Genomic DNA, 25,985 nt, shown 5'->3' with positions numbered 1-25,985 from the left:
TGTTAGCCTGTTTTTTTATTTATAAAATCTCATGTATGACAATAATTATTTATGAGGCGGGATATAAACAACTTTTTGGTTCAGTTACTTTTTAAAAGATATAGTTATTGTATTCGTAAACTAAAGAAAACTGTGATTTCTTGTTAAAGAGTAAGTGGAAAACATATCTTGAACATGTACAATAATATGACTAAAAATTATAATCTTCTATTTGCAGTTGAATAAACAATTTATCCTGTAGAGGGCAGGAATGACCTACTTTCTAACACATTAGACATGGGTGAGTATAAATAGAATAGGAAGAACGACATGTTCCTATGGAATTGTGAACAAGATTTGTAGTTGGGTCAAATATATGAACAGTATTACAACTATGATTGATTGAAAAAAGGGAAACCCTGCCATAATTGCGTCAGTACTATTGTTTGTATCCATGCAATTTTAAAAAATATTTTTTTAAATAAATATCATATGTGAGTTAGAGTCACTGTAGGCAGACTTTTAGAAATAGGCTGCAACAATCATTCTTACATTTGCATAAATAGAAAATTTAGACCAGCAGGGTCAGAACTGGCCGGTTGCAACATTTTGTGAGGTCCGCCAATCATGTGTATGGACTTCATATTTTTACAATATGATTTATGTAAAATTTCCAAATTCCAAAAATCAGACAATATTTTGTGTTGTTTTTCCCCTTCTGACTATCCACCCCCCCTTTGCATGCTTATCTGAGGTCGAGTCGTGGGGGCAGCAACTTCAGCAGGGAGGTCAAGTGATTAAGAAATTGGACATCGACTACTAACAAACAAATTTCAATTCAAACTATGCAAAGAGCCACACAATTGAATGCCTATTCCCATCAATGCATTGGCATTGAAAAAGTCAACATTTTTGAAGTTTCCAGTAATCAACAAAATTTGGACTAAGCGGTGTTGCATGTTGATTAATCTCCCGTGGTGATCACAACCGAGGGCGAGGATTATATCCAAGGATTACTCACTGTTGTGTTTGTATATGTATCAAATCCATTACAATTATTATATCCACCCTATTGGCTAAGAGCCTAAAACTGATCAGATGTGTTTCTTGGCTGTAACCAAGCCACTGTTTGCTATTCACCGTGATGTCAATATTTATCTCAGGGGGGCTTTATTTTTATGACAATGTCTTTGCCAATGTTCCTGATTTATACTGGATTGCCTACGCAGTGGGATTATAAACAGGCATGCATTCACGCACACACACTCCTTGTGGGTGTTGTTTTTCAAGTTAATTTTGGAAGGCAGGTAGCACAGGTTTTGAAAAGAAATCCCTGCAGGGCTGTGGATGAGGGTGTGTGAGTGTACTTTACTGTATGTTGTAAATTCCACAGATTGGGATTTGGAGTCGAGTGATTGTGTTCGTCATTCTATAATGTTTTCTTTCCGTTCCGTTCTGTTTACGATGTCTCCTTCTTTTGTTTCTTAATAGTGCATGGTCTGCCCGTTTTATTATGGCTCTCTTTGTATCCTGCTCTCATGCATGGAGTTGATTCAAGGACACGTCTATGAGGCGACCAGGTTAACACACTTACATAACAAGGGAAGCGTGAATGGATTCATAAGGGAGGGAGGGGAAGACATGTTTTCATGCGCTTGTCCAGAAGTAAGAGAGCAATGCATGTAGTGACTTTGACACATAGCAGAGACTGCAATTGTTCTTCAGTGACACCAGTTTTTGCTATGATACAATTGGAATGAAAATAGAATTCACTCAGTTGACACTCTTATTTCAGTCCAGGGGGAAAAGTTTCCTTGTGACTTCCTGGTTTCTTCTACTTAAGTAAAATATTATAATTCTAGGCTGGATCAAGGCAGTTTTTCATTTAACTGGGTGGGTTTTAAAGTGTGACTGAGCTGAAGATTGCCCTTCCTATCTGGCAACCCTGAAGCTGGATTATTAGTGATGACAGTCAGGGTATTTAACCAAATTCAGTTTTCAAGGAGAACAAAGCAAAAGTAATAATAAGAAGCCATATTCCGTGACAGCAATTCTGCAGTGAAGCAGCTATGCCCTTCAGTGTTTTTGCTTGTTTTCCAAAGGAGGCGCAAATAGGGGGAGGGGGTGTTAGTGGAATACTGGATTGGTAGACTAAAGCTGCCCACTCTTACATCATTACCCCCACAACAATCCTGAAATGATTGTTCTAAATTATGATTTTTTTTGGACAAATAATGCGAACTAAAAGTACTAAAACACAATGCTCTGTTCAGTGTATACTTACTTGGTCCATCACTTGAAAGTGGATAAAACTTCAGCATTTCCTTGAAAAATAGAGAATTTAGTTTCTTTGGTTAGAGTGACCAAAGTTGTGCAAACATATAAAAAATAGTATGGAACAAATATTGCTACCCAATAAAATATGATTACTCTACAATCAATTAATTATGATTATTTGCTCTGATTGAGTAAAGAAAATGAAAAGAAGGCTTAGTGAGTGGGCGACAAGCTTGAATATAACTAAAACTTGTATGGCAAAACTGGAAAAACAACAAGTTATGTACTTGTCATTCATTCTGATAATGCGTACAAGATGTGTAAATGTACACCATGACGTGCGTAAAGATGACTACAACTGCAAAGGAGGGGAGCCTCATTATACCCTGCCTTGACACGCCTGACTTTGTGGTGTACATTCCGTTCTTTTTGCAATTGATGTCAACAGATTTAAAGCTGCTAAACATGTTTTGCTCCTTTATTTAGTCTGATATATTCCTAGACACCCTATCCATATGAACTGGGACGCACGCTGCCCCTCCCAGTGCATCTTCAACCCGTTTCTACAACAATTCTGTTGCACGATGTACGAAAGGAAAACAAAACAAATGTGCATATTGATATCAAATGCTTTTTATAATGCTGAAAATATAGATCACAGAGCCACAAACACAAATAGCTTTTAGAAGCCATTCTTTGATTGTGCCACACTGATTTGTCACTGAAAATAAAAAATAAAAAAAGAATTGTGCCCATAATAAACCCACAAAGAACGCTAGTTTATGAAATACACTATCAAACACTCACTCCCGGGCCTTTTTAGACTTTCTCTCGCAGCGTTTACATTCAACTTCGCGCTGTGCCAAAAAGCAGCGAGTGCTTGGCCATTAGGAAATAACCACAGAGCCTCACATAAACTCTCACGAGTCAGGGCAGAATGCAGTCACAGTGAAAAGGACGAAACAAAAACAAGAGAGGACATCACCATGGCAATAACAGCAATCTTGGACTTTTGTGTCCGTCATGTCGCTTTCAAGGCACAATTGATTGGCCTCAGATTGGAAATAGACAAAGGTCATTGCTAATATCTTTTCCATGTCGAAAGAGCGGAGAATCTCTTAACATTTTCATATTTCTATACAAGATGTTTGATTTGGCCACGTTATTATAGTCTGCACTTCTACCCGTGTAATGGAGCAGTCCTCTCTTGGTTGACTCGAAGGAGGGGAAGAAAATAAAATCTGCCATTTGATGTTAAATAGTCAAAGAATGGCTTCATATGTCATGCTTACGCTTATAGACATAACAGAGGGAGTGCAGTCAGTTTTAGAGCCACAAACATTGACACAATAGTGTATTTTACAATCTTTAACAGATGCTACATGACTCACATCTCTGTGTGTCTTTAAAAACATTTTTTTAATCCATTTTAATTCCATGTCTAGAATTTGAGCACGAACGGTATTGTTCTGTCAAATAGCTTCCAGACATAAAACTGAAAATGCTTACCAAATGGTTAATCAGTTTTGAGACTACTTTTCAATTGTACAAGGCTTATTTTTCAAGTCCATAAACAGCAATATTTTCATTACAACATTAAGATACAGCTTCTTTTTCTTTACACAGGGTGGATCTAAATTAAAGCTCGGATAAATGTCATGCAGTCAAAAGCGCCATAGTATCATACTCTCTCATCAATATTGAACTAAGCTGTTATGGATTCCAAATGTATTAAATAGTATACAGAAAACTAACATCTGAATTGTATTGCAAATGGATACAACATAAATGCATGGATCGATGTATTAGTAATCAAGTATAAAACAAAAGTTGTCAAATTGAAAAAGTTTGGAGCAATCATATGCAACAACTTGTATTTTGGAGAACTTGAGCCACATTAAAAAGCAAATTGAAAGCAATCTAAACTGTAATATTACAAGAATACATCCAACCATCCATTTTATAGTTGAAATTTTAACATACCAAAGTTGACGTACCTTAATATGGTAAAGCAGATGTTCAAAAGTCTTGATAGTTACTCTGAAATGTAATCAAATATCACAATATCACAAAAATACATACTGTACTGCTGATTGCTGTTCATTGCTAATACATTTAGTTTTTTTGTGAAAGTGCAACTTGACAAGATCTTTAACAATCCACATGCGTTATGCTTGTAATATATATATATATATATATATATATATATATATATATATATATATATATAAAAAATGCTGGTTCATTGTAAGAAAGAAGAAAACTCATAAACAACGTTAACACATTTCCTATAAAGTCAGGTACTTCACGAGGGATGAATTTTCTGACAGAACAAACTACAGGCAATTATAAATTATCCATATAGATGAAGGAACACTTATTACTAAGTTGTCTTAGTGTCATCCAATGTAAAAAAAGACCACACCCATAAAAAGCTGTTTGTTAACGAAGTTAAAATAAGCACTTCTTTAAGTGTAAACACAACAACAGAACCAACAACGGACAATAATAGACCCACATTCTCCTGATACCATAATCAGATGTAAAATGAAGTCAAAGGAGAAGAAAAAAAAACCCACCAAGAACAAGCCATTGCTTGGGTTTATAGTCCTCATTCCACACGATAAAAATAAAAAATCTGGGACAGACTCCATCCTGACCTTCTCGAACCTTAATAAAACTCATCCAGCTGAGCAATAGAAGTAGGACATTGGTGCAGAATTATGGAAATTCAGCATCACTCCACACTGTGTTATGTAATGGTAAAATTACAATTATTTTACATTCCACATGTGGACATATTCCAGATTGTAATCTTTCCCCACCAAACAGTGCTTGAATGATTTAGATTACGTGTCCATTAGTTGGTGCGAGTATCGGAACAGGCTTACATCGAGATGTGGCGGATCAGGATTTTGGAGACAGACAAATGTGCCAAGGACAGAGAAGATGTTACTAAATGATGTTTTTCCCTGGATAAGTATGGTTAAGCAGAAGCAGTTTGGAAACAGACACATGAGAGTTGAGGCTTTAAAAGTGTACGTCTATAGCCTATTAGCAACAACTTCACAGTTTGATTTTATTGTAAACAAGAGGTATAAAATAACACGTATACAAACTGACAGACAAAGGGAAACAGCAGTGGTCAGTGGTTGGCAAAAGACTGTTTCATTCTGCAATTTTATTGCAAAGTACGAATTACTTTTGCAAAAGAAAACTTTGCTGCAAGACAACAGCTAAAATAAGTGCAGTTGTCTCATATACTACTAAAGCCATGTTCAAAGGCATACCGCAAGTCAATAAAACAACTACTAAAGCAGATTTCCAGCTTTAAGACAAGACTTCACGTAACAATGCTGGTGCCCACAGAAAGATGTGAGAATCATTTACAAGCTACTTTATTTACTTTAATAACTATCATTTTAGCCACTTCTTAAGATTGCAGAGACCCTTCAGGAATCTGCAGAAATTAAAACAGTTCACAGAATACAAGGCCATGTGCAGTTATTTTCATTTTAACTGTACCTTTATCTGTTTTCATTCGTGCCGCTAGATGTCGTGATAAAATATCACCAGCTACTGGGCCCTGCTTGGTATGAAAAGAGAAGATGGCTTTATAGGTAGGAATACTGTAGCCTCAATTATAAAGGGTGTAAAATCTCCATGGTTTCACTTGTTTGAACATGGCCCTACAGTCATATCAATCATTGATAGAGATGACCACTGACTGTCCTGTCCGCCTGTCTCTCTGCTATGCTGGTGTAAGTGATCATGGCTGAAGGCAGTGCGTTCTGTGGTGCTGGTGATAGTTTATCATAGAAGGAGTAGAACATTTTTTTCCCGCAGTGAAGAATTTTTAGTTTCCAGTTCAAACCATGACGGCGAATTGGAAACTGGAACATACAAGTGGCCTATGTTGCTCAGGAATAGGATCGTGAGTTTTAAAAAAAATGGCAAAAAGTGAAGTTGCAATGAATGAAGATGAATAAAGGTGCGCTACATGACTGCTTGGACAAGTTTGTTATCTGATAATAGGAGCTCATCACTAATAGCTCAGCAACATAGAATTTATTTGCATGCGTTGGTACGATCCATTGATGAAAATAGAAAAAGTGATAGCCAATTGCAGTATGTTTTGTCATTTGTAGTCATTCAGTCCATTTGAATTGGCAGCAAATGACCAGCCCACCCACTTCAAATGGATTGCACGTCTAGCACCTTCAATCAGGAGATATTATTGGATGTAGTAAAGGAAGGTATTTAGAGGGGGGGAAAAAGTCCAGTGTCACATTTTTATATGGTACTATCATGTAAAAACGTGATACCTAACATGTAAAAGTCGTGTAAAAATTCTATAACTATCATGTAAAAACACAATATCTGACATGTAAAAATGTAATAAATTGTAAAAACTGGATATTTTGTAAAAATGTGATTACTATCACAAAAACGTGATAAATGTCATGGAAAAACATGAAGTATCATGTAAAAACCTGATAATTGTCATGTAAAAATGTGATCACTATCATGTAAAAAGGTGATACTGGACTGTTTATTTTATGTTTTGTTTTTACTCTTGTATGGCAGCAATGCACTTTTGCATGTATTAGGGATTGCAGCTACTTAAGCTTTAGTGGAGTAGAAGAAAGAAATGAAACGCTAATTGCAGAAAAGGAGCTTATTTTAACAGTATTGTTGTAATAGTTGTTGTATGTGCGTAAATTGCAGGGATAAGGGAGTAGCTCAGGAAGCTATTTTCAACCTGATAATAAATTGCTTTGTGTCCGCTTCTGCAGTCGCAAGCAGTTTGGAGTTCAGTTCTGTTCAGGAACTCTGCTATTTATTGGCTTGGTGGGAATCACATGACACAGACTGTTGTTTCCTTCCCCTTGACTGTAATGCATCCAAAGGCAAACTGCAGAGTGAATGTTTTTTTTGTTTTCGGTTTTTTTTTTTTAGCTCCATCACTGTGGTTTGTTGACTTGATCCAATCAGGCCAAAACGGCTCCTGCTGGAGTCTCATTTTTACTGTCGTGACCCCACGAACAGATGGTCAAGGTGCTCCATGTTTAGTCAAAGTCAAAGAGGCTCAATTCCAACGTGTCATCAACATGTTTCTGGCGGGTGGTGCCCTTAGTTTCCATGCTAAATAGCAGAAAATGGACTCTCCAAACTGGTGTCAAAAAGAGGGTCGAGTTTGTAAAAAAAAATAGGGCCCTTAACTCTTTAAGCGCCTTTGACGATGATAGACATCCAATTAAGTGGCTCTTTTTGTTGTTCTGAATAAACCAATGTTCATTCGCTGTCTGCACTCCCAGTTCAAATAGATTGAATCTCTATGTTATCAATGGGTGTCAATTAATTAAAGAGCTTTACCCAAGAAAAGTGCTTCACAATAAATGCGTTGCAACCACCAGAAAAAGAGCTAGATGATATATAAGTTAGTAACATCTTAAAACAGTGGAATTATCTGTTGGGCTTCTTGTTGCAAGTTATTTTCTCCACTAACAAACTTTAAACTTGCTGAAATCATTACATATTTTCAAATAGTTTAATTTATTGTCTTGGGGAAATTTTGGTAAATGTTTATGTCTTCCTTGGGAAGTCGTTATAAAATATAACTGTTGTAGGCAATTGTCATTACGTCTGTTTAGAATAACTTTTGTAACGGCAATTGACAACAATAGGCATTCAATCCATTAGAAATGGGAGATCTGGCAGTGAATGGATTGGACGTATTTTAGTGAAAAACACGTTTAAATTGACAGCAGAAGGATGAAAACAGTCGCATGAGTGAATGTGTGTCATCGTCAATGAGTTAAGATGGGATCACACACAGATGCTCTGTGAAATTAATATAATAATAACTCTTAAAAATTTGTTCCTACTGTAAATAAAAAAAAGTTTGGTCCCATGTATCGACCTAAGCCACTTTGGCCGTGAACTCTTGATCCATGGCCTGTTTAAAAAGAAAAAACTTCTGTACACATTGGCATCAGAGCTCAATTGTACTGTACGTGCATGCTATTGTGTTGGAGATAAGAGGGAATCTGTAGCGGGATGAGTGGTGAGGTAGAACGGTCCGTTTCAGCAGTGAGTAGAAACAAGTTGGAGCAACAAGGTAAGGGGCATTGTGTAGCAACACTAACCGACAACTAAACGTGTCACATCAGTACGCGGGAGGCTGCGAGAGGACAGAAGGAAATAATGGTTGAAAAGATGTCTTTAGTGTGTGCAAGATGAAGTGAAAGAGGTATATGTTGTAGATACAAGTAGATAAATAAACTCTATGATATTAGATGAATGTAATACTATAATTATTATTCTTATGAAACCAATCTTGTTGTTTTTACATATGCAACTAGAAAATGCAATTTTGGTGGATGTTTGGGGATGCTTTGGTCTTCCATGGGTCAATTCTTGTATATTTAAGCTCACTGACCGGCATTATTGGGTTTTTTTTCCTTCCAAATTGTAGTTTTTTCTAGTAGTTGTCAATGGCTCTGAAAGATGAGCATTTACTTTTACTTTAATTACACATAATTAATGGTTTTCAGGGTTGCCAATGATTTCCTGGGACTGCCTAAAAAGTTTCATCCTATTGCTATTTTGGTGTATTTGCATATTAAGGGAAACATATATACTTATTTATCAGTATTTTAGAGGTAATATTTGTCACCCTATAAAGAAAAATATTTATACATAACATATATTCTTTTCTTCCTTTTTGTTAGATTTCTTGGCATTCATATGTAACTTTTGAAATCTATTAAATTAGTGTTTCGTTGTACCTATTTGGTTCTGATTTGCAACTCCTGAGGAAAATCTGGCTGTTTACCTGAAAAATACTTTCAAACTGTCCTTTTGTTTTTGAGGGGATGACCTGAGGTAAAACTTCAAGACTAAATCTTATTCGAAAGTCTTTAAATGAGCTTGTCAGGAATAGAGATCCAATCTACGTATTTGAACTGGGAGGGTGGCAGCAAAATAACTTTTGTTTGTTCGCTGACAGCATTCCCAATCCAATTAATTGGAAGTTTAGCGCTGCCAATGGCAGCTAAGTGGACTTGTGATGTTCATTTAATAACCTTATTCAATAAAATCAGGGATGGCTGGCGAATGCAGACTAATCGAATTAATTCTACAACGGAAAAATAGTTGGATAGTGAAAAACTGAGTGACTGAGTATTTTATAAATCTTAATTGCGAAAATACTTGCACATACACACAAAAGAAAAAAAATCAAGAGAATAGATCAGGCAAACCAGAATCTAACGTATGTCAAAGTAAGGCTTTTCAAACAAATGTTCTCAAACCTGGCTTAATCCCAATTTTTTTTGTAGTTCTTCACAGCCTACTTATTTTTTTGGCACTTTTACCACATTGTCAAAATCAACCCCATCTAAATATCTGCAGTGTAAAACGTGATTGCTTTTCCCCCTAAACCCTTACAATTGGCTTCCATCAAAATAAGATTCAGGGAAGTATCTTCATAAATAATCCTTTTTATTTGTCGCTATGAATAAAAATATTTGTCACGTTTACTAAGTAGTTATGTACTTGGAACACCGCCATTCCCCAATATGTTGTATCTGAGAGGACCACTTGCTGTAATGCACTGAATGGTCTGGTCTAACTGTTTATCTCCCACCAGCCGCCACTAATTACGACCCCCAAATATAAATCTTTAGCCTGTGCTAATAGCCCACCATCATAAAAAAATAAAAGCTTACAGCAAGAGTGAGCTGCATGTCATGTTAGCATTTAACGATGATCAATTTTCTACTGAACTCTAACGTCTTACAAAGACCCATTCTAAAAGGAGCAAGCAAAGCATAAAGACTTGTGTGTTCTCTCAGTAAACCACTTATAAATAAGACACTACATTTTACAAGCCATGAGGTAAAATCGTAGGTGATGTGATATTTTGGAGAACGTGTGTGTGTGTCGAGAGCTCACCAGGTGAGGGAGGTAGGTTTGCGAACACTGTCATAGCAGCGGCACAATGGGGTTCAAGCTGGACTGTAGCGAGCGCCACTGCTGATAAAGAAGGTGCAAAGAAGTGAATGGAGTGGGATTGTCTGAGGAAAATACGATCTGAAATAATAACACATCACATGAAGTGAAAGATGTCTGCGTAGGAGACGTTAACCTGCGGGATTCTTCTTTTACTGCATATAGTTCTACTTGAGTGTGTAGTTTAATTCATAGATATCACATATATAGAACAAGATGTCAAAAGTCTGTGGCGTTGGTAACTATTTGCCAAGCAGTGGCTTTCTCAGGTGGGTTGTTTCTGTAAGGTGAGTGATTTTCTCCACTAAATTGCTCGTAACTCGGTGAAATCTAGATGGATTTTACATAGTTTATATATAGAAAACAATACGCAATGGCGAAGATTCAGTTTGGGTGTTGATAAAAAATAAAAATAATTGAATTTTAAATATATGCAGTTATTTGGCAGTATCTCTGACGTTAATAAAAAAAATTGAGGAATTTTAAACTGCTCCATTGACTAGAAAGCTATGTTAATCAAAATGCACTGACAGAAAAAGACCGAGAAGCGATAACGACTATCCGGATTGCCTTACGTTGTGCATTTCGCATCTTGTTCCATACAAGTGATATCTATGGGTTGAATCTCTGTACCTTTTAAAGTGACACGACAAAGAAGCAAGGTTTTTTTTCTTTGTGATATTAAGTGCTGGTGGTAGGTGGTGGGTGTCCGAACCCATATGTTCCCAACAAAGCAGATTTGTTTTCTCTTTCGTTTTCTTTCCAAGTGCACCCATTTACCCAGTTATTTCAGCGTCATGGTGTTTCTGTAATGGGGTGCCATCGTCATATGGAGTCACACATCTTGGTCTTCAAAGACCTCCAAGAAGAGTGGGGGAAAGAGTTCGTTGGGACACTCCACCTTCATGTGGAGGAAGCGACTGGCGTGGCACGCTCCGATCATGCGTAGGTCCGTTACCTTCATCAACAGCTTGGGCCAAAAGTGAGGAATGCTGTGCTTACGGTAGTTGATGTAGTGCTCAAAAGCCAGCAGGTAAGCCTCTTGGCACTGCTCTATCTTCTCCACACTTGTTAATCCTGAGCGATCTTGAGGAAAAATGAAATATTAGTATATTATAAGTCATCAATCCTGATCGCCAATCAGTCGTGGAAAAAAAAAGACAGAGAACCATACATACTCACAATCAACTGCCACTGAGTGGGAATTGTTCCCACGCTACCTGCACCAATGTCCTCCGAGTGTACCACTACACATCAGTACCTTAATAGTTAATATTTGAGTTTTAAACTTTTATATTGATTGAGTGTTGGCGAGTTGTGTGATTTTGTGAAAGTGGGCAAGTGTCCTTGTAAACTAAATATTTTTCCCATGGCAAATTTGGCAAATAATAAAAGTTTTCTGGTAGTATCAAGACATGTTTTTAAGTCTAATGTCAGAAGCTTTCAGAACAAAAGAAAGTATAAAATCCAAGTCTGGAATGAAGGAACCTACAATGAAACCAACATATGATTTTATATAAATGGTGTACCAAATTGAGTTCCGCCTTCTTTCAAAAATACACACACGACTCGTTGTTCTCACAACACATGGCTCATGATCGCGTGATTTTTTTCTTCTTCGTAGAGAACACTGTCAACCATTGAACAGTGAATTCACTTTTCTTACATTAATTCTGATCGTTCTCCTCAAAGGTATTTTGTGTTCGAGAGATAATCTTAAAATAGAACCTGGATGATAATCATGATCCTCACCTGAGCTCATAAGAAGGACGGCCTGCATCAATGCCACCTCAGAGTCGTCCAGACTGAACTGGGCCAAGCTTTTTCCTAAATCAAAGATGGCGTCCGACACCACTCCCAAACCGCCGTTTTTGAGCTGCTCACGTTTCACGGCCATCTCGCCATTTAGTGTCAGTGTCTCACTCTCCGGATCGTAGCGAACGGCAGCTCGGAGGGACATAATTTCCATGCAGCAGCCTTTTAATAAGATGATCTGGTCTTCACACGGGAGCTGTGAAGTCAAAGAAAATGTACAGTCATTTTTTTCTGTTAACATTATTAATACTATTTAATGTATTACTTTACATACATTTTGCCAATAACTTGAGTGAATTTTATTTTTGATTGTATTATTTTTACAAATGATTCATATAAAATACATCATTGAAACGGATTGGATGTCTACTATTGACAGTTTAGACTTTTTAAAAGTCACATGATGAAATAAAATTTTCTATCATTGTCCGTGACACTGTAAAAGTAGTCACTGCGTGTTTGTGAAGTTAGGTGAAAAGTGCGCACCGCATTACCCACCTCTGAGAACATGGGCAGTTTCTTGGCAAAGTCCACCACACGTGTGATTGCAGGTGTCATGATCTTGGTGAACTCACTAAAGGCTTCCAGGTCCACCTTATCTTCTTCCGTTGTGGGCACCAGTTTTCCCTGACCAATATCATCTGACTGGAGGCAACATTTATTTAATCAAAAAAAAGAAAATGGAACCAATTTTGTCTGCTGATCGCGTCTCAAGTCATTAATCATGCATGTGCTCATGTTTGGTCTTTTTCTGTGTTTGTGACTCCAACATAATGCGGGAAACAAATATAGATATTTGTGTTAATTTTCCTTAGAGTCACTGAGTAGTATTTTTCAATGCCATCGTTCCCAAATGATATAGATTTGATGTTATAGAGATAAATGACAGTGAATTAATTAAGTTTTTTATCTTTAGAATTCTTTTTTTTTTAAAGAACAGCTTCGTGTGCAAAAATTTCATATATTTATAAATACAACTCTTGTTTCATTGGCAATGTTAAATGATTTAAAATAAAACACATACCAGAAACTTGCGCTTCTGTTTCCAGCTGGATCCCTGGGCGTTGGTGTGTCGGTGGGCCTCAGTGGCCATCCTGATTAATTCCCACTCTGTTGTGTTTGGCTCTGGCCTCACGTGAAGCGTCCGCACCAACTCCTCCCTTTTTCTTTTCTCTCGATTCTCCTCGATGAGACGCCGTTTAGCCACGCGCTTTGAATCGTCCAATACCACTGAGAGATGAGAGTTTGGTGTTGTTCAGTAACATTAACTGCGTCATTTTCACATTTCATGATTACCCACGTATAATATTAAAAAATATTTCCGTTCATTTTTCTGGCTGTGCATATTGACCGAATTTGGTTTAGAAAAAAAATTAAACACAGTGCAGCCGCCGTAGTTTTCAATTTGGCCTTATGTTCTTTCAGCTTTACGCGAAAAAACAAAAACAAACAAAATCAATTTTAAAAAGTGACCAAAATTTAAGATGACCATTAATTATCCTGAAATTATTTTATTTGGGGGTATTTATAATTATAATGTAATATATTTTTTATCATACTAATATATATTTGTTTTTTATTTTTATTTTATTTATTTTTATTTATTGTTATTTTATTTTTATTTTCATATTTTTTTGTTTTTTTATTATTTATTTTTAAATTTCATTCACTGACATTGACAGCGTTTGAAGTCCAATTAGTTTGGAATGGGAGGGTTAGCAGCAATCGAATAGAACGATCAATATCATTCAATTTATTGCCAGTGGTTCACGATGATAAACACTTAATTTATTTACACTGAGGGATGGCTGTTCATGCCTTGTATTTCAGTGCCAATGTCTGCATAAAACATCCAATTTATTTTGACTGGGAAGGGATAATGAACATTCGTTTACGGTAAACTGGTCTGTGTCACAAAAATGGCGGAGGACCACTGAGTAAGGTCATTCACATGTAAAGGTAGTGTACAGAAGATAAGGTTCTTATTTAGTTAATAGAAACTCACAGTCCATGGCCATTCCAACGGAGATGCACTTTTTAAAGCGACAGAGCTGGCACTGGTTCCGCGTGATCTTGTCGATGATGCAACAGGCTTCATATTTACAAGAGTACGCCGGGTGGAGGTTTTTTTGGATGGTTCGTCGGAAGAAACCCTTGAATGGCAACAAGGAACAAAAAAGCAGAGATAAAAGATTGGGACAAGATAAGTTGAGGTAAACAGGAAACAGAAAGAGGGAAATTCATTAAGTGACGTAAATGCTGCTTCATAATAAAGAGAGTTGGTGGAAGTGCAATTTTTTCCGGCTCAAAATAATCTACATGAAAAAATGTGAATTTTCTATGAATTACAATGCCGCTAATGTTACTTCACCAGATAAAAAAATCACCATGTGACAGCTAAAACACAGCTCCTTGTGGGCAAAAAGCAAAACGGTAGCTTTCAATGGGCTATTTGTACCAAAATTGATTTCACAGATTATGATGATATAACAGCAGTAAAACTGTCAGTTTAAGAGTAAATAAATGTGGAAAAATTGAGCATATGACTATTTTTTTTAGAATTTAAGAGAAGTTTGATTTCGGTGAGAATCAATTTGGAACACTGTATCATTTTATCTCCATATTTAATCAGTGGCAGGCCGTCAGGGCCTTCAAGGCCTTCTCTGCTGGCCTAAGAAATATCTGAATCATATATTTTATTTTTTGTCCATCAATAATTATTAAATAATTCCAAATTGTCTGTTAGCTTCCTATTTCCCTGGTTACACTGCTTCCAGATGTGTGTTTTCATATTGACGCATTTAACCAATCACATTTCAGCCATTATTTGTTGCCAGGGTCAGAAATCTGCCTCAAGGCCTTCACAATCAGTTCTGCGGGCTCTGCCGCTTTAAACAAGCGTCGATAAGACTCCAGTGTTTGTATTTAATCACTAAATGCTGCCCCATTTTCGGGCAATGTTTGCCAGTACGCCATTGACGTTCATCGCTGTCTTTTCCCGGGAAAATCACCCCCCGGCCCGGTTGTAATGTCTGAAAAGCTCCAGTATTTGTATTTAATCATTAAATTCTGCTAGGAAGTGGATTTTACCCGTTGAAGGCGCTACGAGAAAATGCACGGACCACCACTGTATTTAATTAATAATTGTTTCAACCGTTAGGGTGCAGATATGCAAAAAGTTCTGTTGTCAGAATGATTGGATTCAACATGATTTAATGCCAATGAGTTATGGACAAATAGGAATCATAACGTTGTCTGAATTAAGCATTGTGACTGCTATAACGACTCTTTTCTTATTTGCTTGACCCGACATTTGAAAGACTGTGACTGTACCTTGCACCCTTCGCATGTGATGCATCGGTAGTGGTAACCCGTTGCCTTGTCACCGCACACCACGCATGGCTCATCCTTCTCCAAGTAGCTGGGGATGTACCCTGGAACAGAGATGCTAAGAGCTATAGGAGAGGAGGAGGAGGAGGTTAAGGAGAAAGATGGGATGGGATGAAGAGAGAGGTGAATACCCAATGGTGAGTGAAGAGCGATGAACATCAGGTACATGGAAGATGTTTACATTTATCTTTGAAGGATTGCTCATCTAACCAAATTGTTTTTGAATATTTTTGTTATGAATACGCATTACTCAAAATAGAAGCAATGTTATCACATGCTGGGGATTTATTATTGTGTTTGCGCTCAGCATGAAATCATATATTTAGAGGATCAAAGCCATTGTGTGGATGCACAGATGGAAGTCTTGATATGGAACTTCTCTTTCACTTTATTCTCCAACTTTGAGACTTTGAAGCTTGATGATCAAACGTTCTGTTTGGACATCACATTGTATTTAAATTGAAAGCGTTCTATTTGATATCTGAATCCAATTTTGTAGACAAGGTTCAAATTGATTGTGGTCTCTTTTTGCAAATGAATATTCAATTCATTTAAACTGTGATAATTGGCAATGAATGGGTCATATTTCAGTTGCTGGCACTCGATGTCCAATCCATTTGGATTGAGAGAATGCTTATTCGCCCCTCCCGGTCAATACGGAGTTGCTGCCCATGCGATATGATCACAAATACGAGGAAGAAAATGATGGATACTTGGAAAATGAGTCTAATATTCATTATTCACTTTGACTTTTAAAAGTTTCAATCCTATACTTGAGTCCAGACCTTTCAGTAATTGTTAACAGGTATACAAAAAGCTTCCTTCGAGGTTATTCATGTTCCACAAAGACTCGAACAAAAACAGCAAGGAGTCTAACACAACAGTGAGTACAAAGCTAGAATACCATTAACAGTCCATGGGGGAGTTAGTTCTAGTATGATGAGGTGCGTTGAATATAATACAACGGCAAGACATCAAAGCCTGAGCATCTTATGTGACTAATCTAGTAACTAACATATCTTTTTTTTCACTTTGGTGATGACAAAAACAGGAATGGGATAAGTTTGAGGTGATTTGTCCTTACCAGACATACTCTTCATTGAAGACTGGCTGTTCTTCCTTTTTCTCTTTGGCACATCGAGCCACCTAACAGTGGGGAAAAACAATAAGCTAAAATGGTTTGCTAGGGTTGCATTATTTTTCTTGTATAATTTGATCTGGCAAAACAAATGCAACACTCAGACAACAGAAAATGGAATTTCTAGAGAAATTGTAATAGGTGGCTACCTGTTGATTTGGGGGCATTTTAGGTCACTTTGTCATAATTTGGGGGCTTTTATGGGTTACTTTCTGCACATTTTGGGGCATTTGCAGGTTCCTGTTGATTTTTACCTGAACATTTTAAATATTATGGGGATATCCCAAAAAACGGTGTGAATCTGGATGTCTGTCAACGTCAATGGCACTGAAAGAGTTTAATAAAATTCTTATGTGAGTGTATTCTTATTTTTATATTGATAATGTATTCTGATTTCATTTTCGTTTTTGTTTCATAGCATTTTGGGCTGCTTTTCTCACACGATTGCATATGTTGCTACTGACAGATTTGGATGACCCACTTTCACCTGACCACCTTCATTTTTTTTGTTTTTTTTGCGCCTTCTCCAAGCGTGGCTACTGTTTATTGTTACCACACGTCATATTTTCCTACTCTCCACAGTCTGGTCTCTTCTATGCTCTCTTTTCTGTTCTCCAACACTGGATTTGAAAAATATTTAGTTTAATAAGGTATTCTTCATTTGCCAACAATATATCTAGTAAGTAAAACATAACATTTTTGAGGAATTATCTTTTGTAAAAAATGTTTTGTACATATAAATGCATTTGTAGTTGAAATGGCCACTTCAACCTGAGGTTTTGAAATGTATATATTTTCTCAATCTGGTATATTTGGTGGCACTGTGAGAAATTGTTTACGTTAACCTTAAGACTTCTGTGAGCTTTGAAAAGGAAACAACATTGTCATGGGAAAAACCACCAAGATGCAGTAAACAATTATGTAGATTTTCTTGGTTACTGTAAATGGGGACATCACTTTTTGATGTCTGATGCACATTACTAAAAAGAAAAAAAAATCAATAGTGCTGTCAATGGCATTGACACATGAGCCAGTACTCCCAGTGTAGTTGAATTCAAAGTTTAGCAATGTCACTAAGCAATAAGTTGTTGTTTTTTCCCCCCCAAAAGTAATTTGTTTCTTACATTTTTTTCAATGACCTCTTCACCCAAAACAGATAAAACTGCAACTATTGTATTTTTTATTTAAAAAATATTCCCTTTTTTTGTAAAAGAAAACAAAATTGAATTTAAAATTTTTATCTTTTACTAATTGTACGTGAACTACTCTTTTTTTACTTGACACCTATAAGGTGGTAATAAAAATAATACATTTCAAAGCTACTACTAAGAAGACCAAACTGGTGAGACAATCAAACCAAACAAGTCTGTATCCTTCAACTCCAAATGCATACACCCATACACTTCAAGTCATTAAACACCAACCTGTTGATGCAGTATGGCTGTAAAATATGCATGTTGCTCCTGATATTTTATGCACTTTCGGCCTCCAGGCAATCACATTGGCTGAGTCTACAGCTCTACACTATCCTCAGCTGCTCTTTTTGCACTCAAGTTGTCAAGGCAGTGAGTCCAGATCCGCAAATCAGTCGGTAAACAGCATTGATCTCTCTCCACATGGAGCTTTGAACTCCAACAACCCCCCTCTGACCTCAACACTGAAGTTGACCCCGTATAGGTTCAACGGACTGTCAAGTAGAAGTTAGGCTTTTACCCCTATTTCGGATAGTCCGACAGTTAGTCTGCCTGCTAGCAAGAAGGACTGTGATGTTTATTTCCCTCTCCGCCCCCGCCTTCCCTTTTTGCTCTCTCCTTTCCTCTTTTCTGGCTGCTCTGGTCCAGCCCCCTTCCCTGTGCATGTGTGCGTCAGCATGTGGCAATCTCGGCTGTTACAATACCACTCATGTCAGTTTTAGACCAAACTAGTAGCCAAAAAAATAGTTAAGAGATGTACCGTATTTTCACAACTATAAGGCGCACCACATTATAAGGCGCACCCTCAATGAATGACACATTTGAATTTTTTTTCCATATATAAAGCACACTGGATTATAAGCCGGCCTGTCTATTTTGGAGAAAATGTAAGACTTTTAAGTGCGCCTTATAGTCGTGAAAATACGGTATATATTTGTGTGTACATTTTAAAGTGAATTTCCCCGAATACGGGATGAATAAAGTTTAATTGAATATATTTTAACTTGAGGTTTATCTTATGTCTAACTAGTATAATTCCACAGGGAGTAAATCTTTTTTTCTTTATCAAACAAAAACAAACAAATAAAAAGAATCACTATCTTCTCCATTATTCAAGAAATGACACCGCCCTTTTGTTAAAACAGACACACACACACAAACACCTCCAGGTGAAATCCAAGCTGATTCCACGGTGTACTAGATACAAGGACAAAATGAATATGATTTGTTTTCAGTTGTTGGTCCTTTTCTATTTTAGCATCTTTTATAAAATATTTTCTCTAAAAGTGTCAAGTGGTCTTGACCACAAAATACATCTTAAACAATTACACAGAAAATAACACATTTAACAATGCTACCCATCTGTCTATCATGTCATTCCATATATTGCTGCAAATGGTCACAGCACATTCCATCTAAAGTAGAGCAAACCAACTTCAGCATGAATTTGCAATTTGGAAGTGCTGATTTTCTTTCCGACTGCTTCACACTGAGCTACGAACTGCTCTCGAAAGCAGGAGATTACAGCTTGATGAAGCCAACTAAACCACATCATATTTTAAAGTCATATGCAATGCTGATGACAACAAGCCTGCCCCCCAAAACAAATTTCTGTCCACAAGAGAATGTCAAAAAAGACTGCACACTCCTCCTCCTGAATCCGAGTCTGTTATCACAGCTATTAACTATTACACCTCCATACCAAAGTCAAAGAAGCAGAAGCCGAAGTCTTTAATTGGGACTAAAAATAGCATACCGTTCACAGAAAGACACCAATTCTACTTACATGAAAATGTGCTTCTCACTAGTAAATGCAATTTCTGGAGAAATGACATCGGTATGCTATGCTCTCCAATGAGTCACTTTCTATAGATTTTCACTAACTACCTTTTATTCTATGGAAAATTTATTGTCAATGTCTTGCTAATTTACTGGCTGCCATTAACAGCAATGGATGTCCAATCCATTCCAAAAACTGTGTTTTTGGCACTACTGTAAGTGTTAAGGGCAAAATTGAAAGAGAGCCAATGTAAAATGTTTAGAAGTTGGAATGGTGGTCAAAGCACGTGGGCTCTGCAACGTGTTCAAAATTGGGCAGAAATAAAAATGAATAAAAATAAGTTTATACAAAAAATGTTCATCCTGAAGAGTGAAAGTAATGTGATAAAAAGTTACTTCACAGCCAACCCTCTAACCTTTCAGTGGTATTTGATAATTTGAAGGGTGGGGCAAAATGACAGAGCTTTACAATGAATACAAATTCTAAGACAGTATTCCAATTACTTCACTTAGATTGGGGGAATTTCAAAATAAATATGATTGGACAACCATTTTTTTCCTGGTAGTCAGGAGAATATGTGAGATTCAGTTGAAAGATTGGGCAGTCATGTGGTTAGCTGTTCAAAGTATTAGACAAAGAGGCCCTGTATAATGGTCAAACTCATGAAGAACTCAAAACACGATGAAAATACTAGATTGGTTTGAGAGTTATTAAAAGCACAAAATGCCAAAAAATGCATGGACAGGGTTACAAAGCCACAAGAATATAAAATCGAACCGCAATGATACTGAACTAGATTTCTCATGTATAGACAATTTATAATGCGCTGTATGTAATCTATCAATAAAGTCAATAAAACAAATGTACGTACTTCCTCTGCCCTTCTGTGAAATAAAATCTAGTGATCAATGATATATAGTTGAGTGTTCACCGCCATTTTTGAAACTGCAATCATTGAGTGAACATAAATTACATTGAAAAAAAAAAAATTACTTGTTTGTGTATCTTGAAATGTGTTGTTTTTAATAAAGGGATGGAAATTCAAACATTCATTAATCTGAAAAAAAAAACTATCCACCAATTAATCAATTATTAATTCTCAGGGCCAATGACGATGTCTGACATCTGGCAACTAATCTAGGGCGTAGTCTGCCTTACGCTAAAAGTCAGCAGGGATAGGCTCCAGCAACCCCCCGCAAATCATGTGAGAATGCGCAGTACGGAAGATGAATGAATACTTTGTCATATTCAGTTTACCACAACAACATGGTTTCAAGATTTATACCCTCATTAGAAGGGAATTGAAACATGATCTAGAGTTTTGCAATAGCATCTGTTTGCATGAGCATCCAGAATGGTGAGACTGAAGATTTACCATGGACAGTGCACGACGCAGAACTCACAAGAATATGTGCATTCTCAGTTTCACATTCGAAACATGCACATGCGCACAATCAGAAGGCAACAATCCCCTGCTGATGTCACATATTGAGGCATCCTGAGCTGTCCTCTACTTTCTGCCCTCGCCCTCTTAATCTCTATAATCCAAATGCTTCTTGTCGGTGTGACGCATGCACATGCAGTATATATTGATAGTAGTTTCAACACATATGCAGAGGCAATCAACAAATGCATGTGCACATTTATTTTGAGAGTTATTTGCATAGCAAAGCTCCCCACAAGTAATATTTGTATTCATTCGACAACTAAAATTCTAATCCAATGGCAAAAATTCAATCCGGAAATGAACTAAAATCAACAAGAGTGGACTGCAATCATCAGGAAATGTGAAGAAAATTAACAACAAGGGCACCAAAATGTACTGACCACAAATGAACAGGAAGTTTGCAAGTTTGCTTTGTGCATCACTCTTTTCATCTAATTTAACTCAGTGTGCGCACGGGTTCCAGGACATTTAAGGCTCATAACTAAGAAGTTGATTTGATTTCATGCTATGAAATCTAGCGAGAATGTGTGACCAATGTGAACCAATTATTATTCTCCTCCAATATCTAGCATAATAGAGAAGAGCTCTTGTTCTATTTTATGAAGAATGTTCTAGGCACTTCAGAACTTGGCAACTTGTTAAATGAGGCATTAAGGGCTGCATATACGCACGTAAGTGAACATGCAGGAGAGATGGCAAGAGCACAGATGGCAATGTGACGGACTGACGGTACACGGTCGATTGGTCGCCGGTCTTTTGGTCGCCCGGAAGGTAAGTGATAATTACCATTTAAATCGTTGCTCAAATTCCCTAAATACAAAGTGTGGATTACTATTTAGTCATACTTAATGCCCTAGTAATTATTAGGCTAAAGAAAAGCTCCAAATTTCCCGGACTTTTATTGTTTTTTGTTGGAGAACTTGTTAAGACCCTGACTGACGTAGCTTCTTAAAGGGACAACGGATGTATACATACAAACTCTTCTACACTCACACGTCGGCTCAGTGAAACTGCTCATGGCCATTGTTGGCTTTTATTGATGCGTAGACCGTGTTGTTTTACCTTATTTTGTCGCCGGTCTTTTGGTCGTCGGTCTTTTGGTCGCCGTTTTTTTGGGTCGCCCGTTGTCGCGGTCGGGGGGACCAAAAGACCGCGACCAAAAGACGGCGACCAAAAGACCGGCGACCAATCGACCGCACACGCGGACTGACGATGCTCATAACCTTTCAGTCTACCTTTTCCAAAATGCAACTAATATGTATCCCGTTAATAAATATGTACATTGAAACAGGTTCTATTGAAACAGGCTTTAGGTTCATTAGTATCATTATTATTCATTAGTGTCCTGTTAAGAGGGTAGAAAAATATTATGACACATTTCTATTAATTTTCATATAGTACATCAATACCATACACAGCAGTAATCGCTGCGCTCCTGGTATCTTTACATCTCCACTTTAAAATCACACACTGACATACGCATGCATAAAACACAACACCTGCAAAATCTATTGACATTCGACGCATGAGCTCTACTGTATTTCCTCCTGGTTAAAACCTCATCCTTTATCTGAACCAGATATAACTTCATGAGATTTTCGGGGTTCTGGAACCTGCCATCTCAGCTGACTGGACACAGAATTCTCACTCAGATTCAATTTAATTGATAATCTAGAGAAGAGTTCCTCAACCATTGGTCCACTAGCTGCTAGTGACCAATCCCTGCCAATTTCTCCTTGTCAGAATGGATGTCTTTGGGATCAATGGTCGCCAATTAGTAAAATGAATGCTCTATAAAAGGTTGAAATGTCTACAGTACAATTATCTCACCCTTTCTCATCTTTCTCCGATGACTCGTTATTCTGCTTTTTGGGCCCTGGCTCCATTCAGCCTCAGTCCCATCCAGCAGCCAATGACAGGACAATGAGGTTGGCCCAGACCTTGCCAGCTTGCTCACGATTTGCTAGCAGACCCTTCAATAGGCAGCCACTTGGGAATAGTTGAGGCCATTGGGTCTGAGGAGCGTGGATGGTACAAAAACAGCTGAGGTAAAAGAAAGCTGGAAAAGGACAGAGAAACAGTGATATAAGGAACTGTGTTCTAAAATACTGCAGTAAATTATAGACATAATACAAACAGGTCAGTTTAGTATGTTAAACTGATCACACGTTAAAACGGATTATTTTGGGGGCAATAAAGTGTCTCGACAACAAAAATAATTTTTGATATGTGAGGCGATGTGTACTAATATTTTTTTGTATCTAAAAATGTTTGGAATAATACAACCTGTTTGTGCTGCTATCTCGTGGCCCCTATTCGGTTCACACTATCACACAACAATCCAACTAACTGGATATGTTTGTTTTGTAGTTTTTGTTGTTGTTGTTTGTTGTTAACAAATTTGATCTTGATATTATACTGTAACTGGTAGACAAAGACAAATTAAGATGACTTGAGCACCACAGTAGAATAAAACATAACACAAGGTATATGTATGAGTGAGAGCTTGAATTGTCGTCCTTGTGCCCTGCAATTGGCTGGCCACCAATTCAGGGTGTCCCCCCGCCTCTTGCCCGAAGTCAGCTGGGATAGGCTCCAGCACCCCCTGTGACCCTTGTGAGGATAAGCGGTTCAGAATATGAAAGAATGAAAAAAAAATTCCATGCAAAACCTGACCAGTTCTTTCTAGATAAGGGCAGTTTAAACATGTCACTGCCGCCTAAAAGTAGAACAGTCTGCATGGATTAAACGTAATTATTGTGATTGGCATGGATTTATCAGTGCAAACGAGTTCATGACTTATGAATTGCCAGTCTCATTCTTAGTGCAAACAGACGTGGGTCACAGAGTACAAAAAAGGAGTTGATCTGAATTATGTTAACCTACTTTGTGCTAACATGCAGTATTGTCTCACACGGCATTCATTAAGGTAGTCAGTGTGCAAGTTATCCATGATTCTTTACACTCTTGTTTGTCTTGCCCTACATGCATTATTATCATCATGCAAGAAAAACACAATTGTTGGGAGGGGACATCTTAGAAGTTACTAGGAGAATAAAAGGTTGCACAAACCATTAAAAATGTATGTCTCTTTTACTCTTTTTGTACAGTCCAACCAGTTTTTTTGCTTTAATTCTCCTCTGCTTGTCTTCGCTGTTTCTCAATCCTTATATTATGGTGTTACAATGACTACTCACTCGCTAAGACGTTAATTTGATTAATTCAACCAATGCTGTTGTTGCTTAATAATCTCTCTCCTAGACTTAGATGCTTCAATGTAGGGGAAATAGCAGACTAAGTCTATAAAACTAATCGGTATGACTTTCTTGTATGCAAATGTAGCAATGTATTGTCACTCTGCACCGTAATTAAAGATAAGGAATAGGATACTCAAGGGAAAATCATCAGAGTAGAAAAGGTGGTTGACAGGTGGTTAACGCCCCGAGGAAGTTCCTTGCATACTAAGAGGTGGCAGTGACAGTGAAATGTGAAGTGAAAGATACTAATGTTGACAATAATTTGTAAAATAAAGAGCATAAATCAAACTGCACTACAGAAACGAAATTAGGGCTGAACACTAAACGTGGACTTTCTGAAACCTTATTTTAAGACATTTAAACTGTTTGTATTGATTCTAATTGTATTTTATTATTTAACATTTGTATTAATTCATAGTTTTATTTATTCATAAATAATAATGAAAATAACATGACTATTACTGAAATTTGGCATTTATATATTGTGGCTTTCATGACCCAATGTCCACATTTGTGGCTTCATTGACTTTTAATGAGCAAAAATAGTGACTCGCTCGAGAAGGTTTTTTGTTTTGGTTAAAGCTAACTATTTTTCTTTCTCAGAACTTTCTCATGCAATGATCTAATGAACTTGTCACTAGAATTTCTTTTTTTTCTGAAAAAAACCCTAACAAAAACAAAAAAGCTCAAATCAATTCATACATTCGATTAATTCAGTATGCAATGATCAGTGATAGCTCCAACTCCTAATTAGACAAACAACAAGGTTGCCCTCTATTGGCAAATTACTAAACTCCTAGCAAAAAAGGGACCAATAAGTCCATCTGCTGTGGATGCATGCTCCCTATTGGCAAATTCCTAACATACAGCAACTTGCCCTCAACTGGCTAACTTCAAACTATAACATACCTGTCAACCTCTGCCGATAACTGCCCTTATAAATGATTATGATTCCCCTTACAAACCCCCAAAAAACCTTACAAACACCGTACGACTCGTACGGTGTTTGTAAGGTTTTTTGGGGGTTTGTAAGGGGAATCATAATCATTTATAAGGGCAGTTATCGGCAGAGGTTGACAGGTATGCTATAATACCATAAGTAATGAATCTATCCTGTTAGATTTATTTTTAATCAGGCTTTGAAGATTGTTAAATAATGGCCCATGCTACCAAGTTTCAAGACGATCAGTTCACGAGGAGTAGGACTTCATAAGCCTTCAGCCTAGGTATAGAAAGTACACATTCAAAAACACCATCTGTTAGTATGACTGCAGCCACAGTCTCTAGACAGACACTGTATGACTCATCTAATGGCCCACTTACATATATATGCCTGCGTCTATATGTGTACCACATATACCTACACTACAAGGTAATGAGATTTCCTCCTGTCTTAGTTCATCCCTGGTGTACTTTTGCAACTGCAAAAGTAGGTCACTTACGAATATGTCCACATTGACGAACATGATAGCTTGCCGCCTTTTTGGCATGTGCTAATGACAATAGGACTTGTGAAGGAGAGAGCCACCCCACTCAGCCCAAAACAAGAATTTCATTGGCTGATGCAGTCCACTATACGTTACAGCATATCCAAGCCACAGGTGGTGTGGGAGACTGTGTTGCCATGCCAACTAGAAGCAGAGGATGGGAATAAGTTATGGTGCTATGATGTGAGGAGACTATCAATGATGGA

At 37.3% G+C, this 25,985-nt stretch overlaps 1 protein-coding gene across 13 annotated transcripts in view; it reads right to left on the bottom strand.

The window, feature by feature from the left end:
* LOC144089068 (thyroid hormone receptor alpha) overlaps nucleotides 1–25,985 on the bottom strand; it is a 68,207-nt gene that overhangs the window by 288 nt on the left and 41,934 nt on the right. For 6 of the 13 annotated variants that reach the window (XM_077619911.1, XM_077619907.1, XM_077619908.1 and 3 more), the window contains 8 exons: nucleotides 22,866–23,094; nucleotides 16,562–16,623; nucleotides 15,421–15,542; nucleotides 14,093–14,240; nucleotides 13,112–13,317; nucleotides 12,586–12,732; nucleotides 12,025–12,283; nucleotides 9,742–11,358 (listed from right to left, as the gene is read on the bottom strand). In XM_077619911.1, coding sequence (XP_077476037.1) covers nucleotides 11,108–11,358; nucleotides 12,025–12,283; nucleotides 12,586–12,732; nucleotides 13,112–13,317; nucleotides 14,093–14,240; nucleotides 15,421–15,542; nucleotides 16,562–16,623; nucleotides 22,866–22,921 — 1,251 coding nt within the window. In that variant the 5' untranslated portion in view covers nucleotides 22,922–23,094 and the 3' untranslated portion in view covers nucleotides 9,742–11,107. Of the gene's footprint in view, nucleotides 1–2,263; nucleotides 2,304–4,253; nucleotides 4,297–9,741; nucleotides 11,359–12,024; nucleotides 12,284–12,585; nucleotides 12,733–13,111; nucleotides 13,318–14,092; nucleotides 14,241–15,420; nucleotides 15,543–16,561; nucleotides 16,624–18,039; nucleotides 18,376–22,865; nucleotides 23,095–25,985 lie in introns of those variants that run through there. The other 7 variants (XR_013304998.1, XR_013304999.1, XR_013304995.1 and 4 more) reach the window with 7 other exon arrangements.

The sequence above is a fragment of the Stigmatopora argus genome, chromosome 14 (genome assembly GCF_051989625.1).
Source record: "Stigmatopora argus isolate UIUO_Sarg chromosome 14, RoL_Sarg_1.0, whole genome shotgun sequence".
NCBI lineage: Eukaryota > Metazoa > Chordata > Actinopteri > Syngnathiformes > Syngnathidae > Stigmatopora > Stigmatopora argus.
The sequence above is the reverse complement of the archived record's forward strand: the minus strand, read 5'-3'. Positions and strand labels throughout refer to the sequence as shown.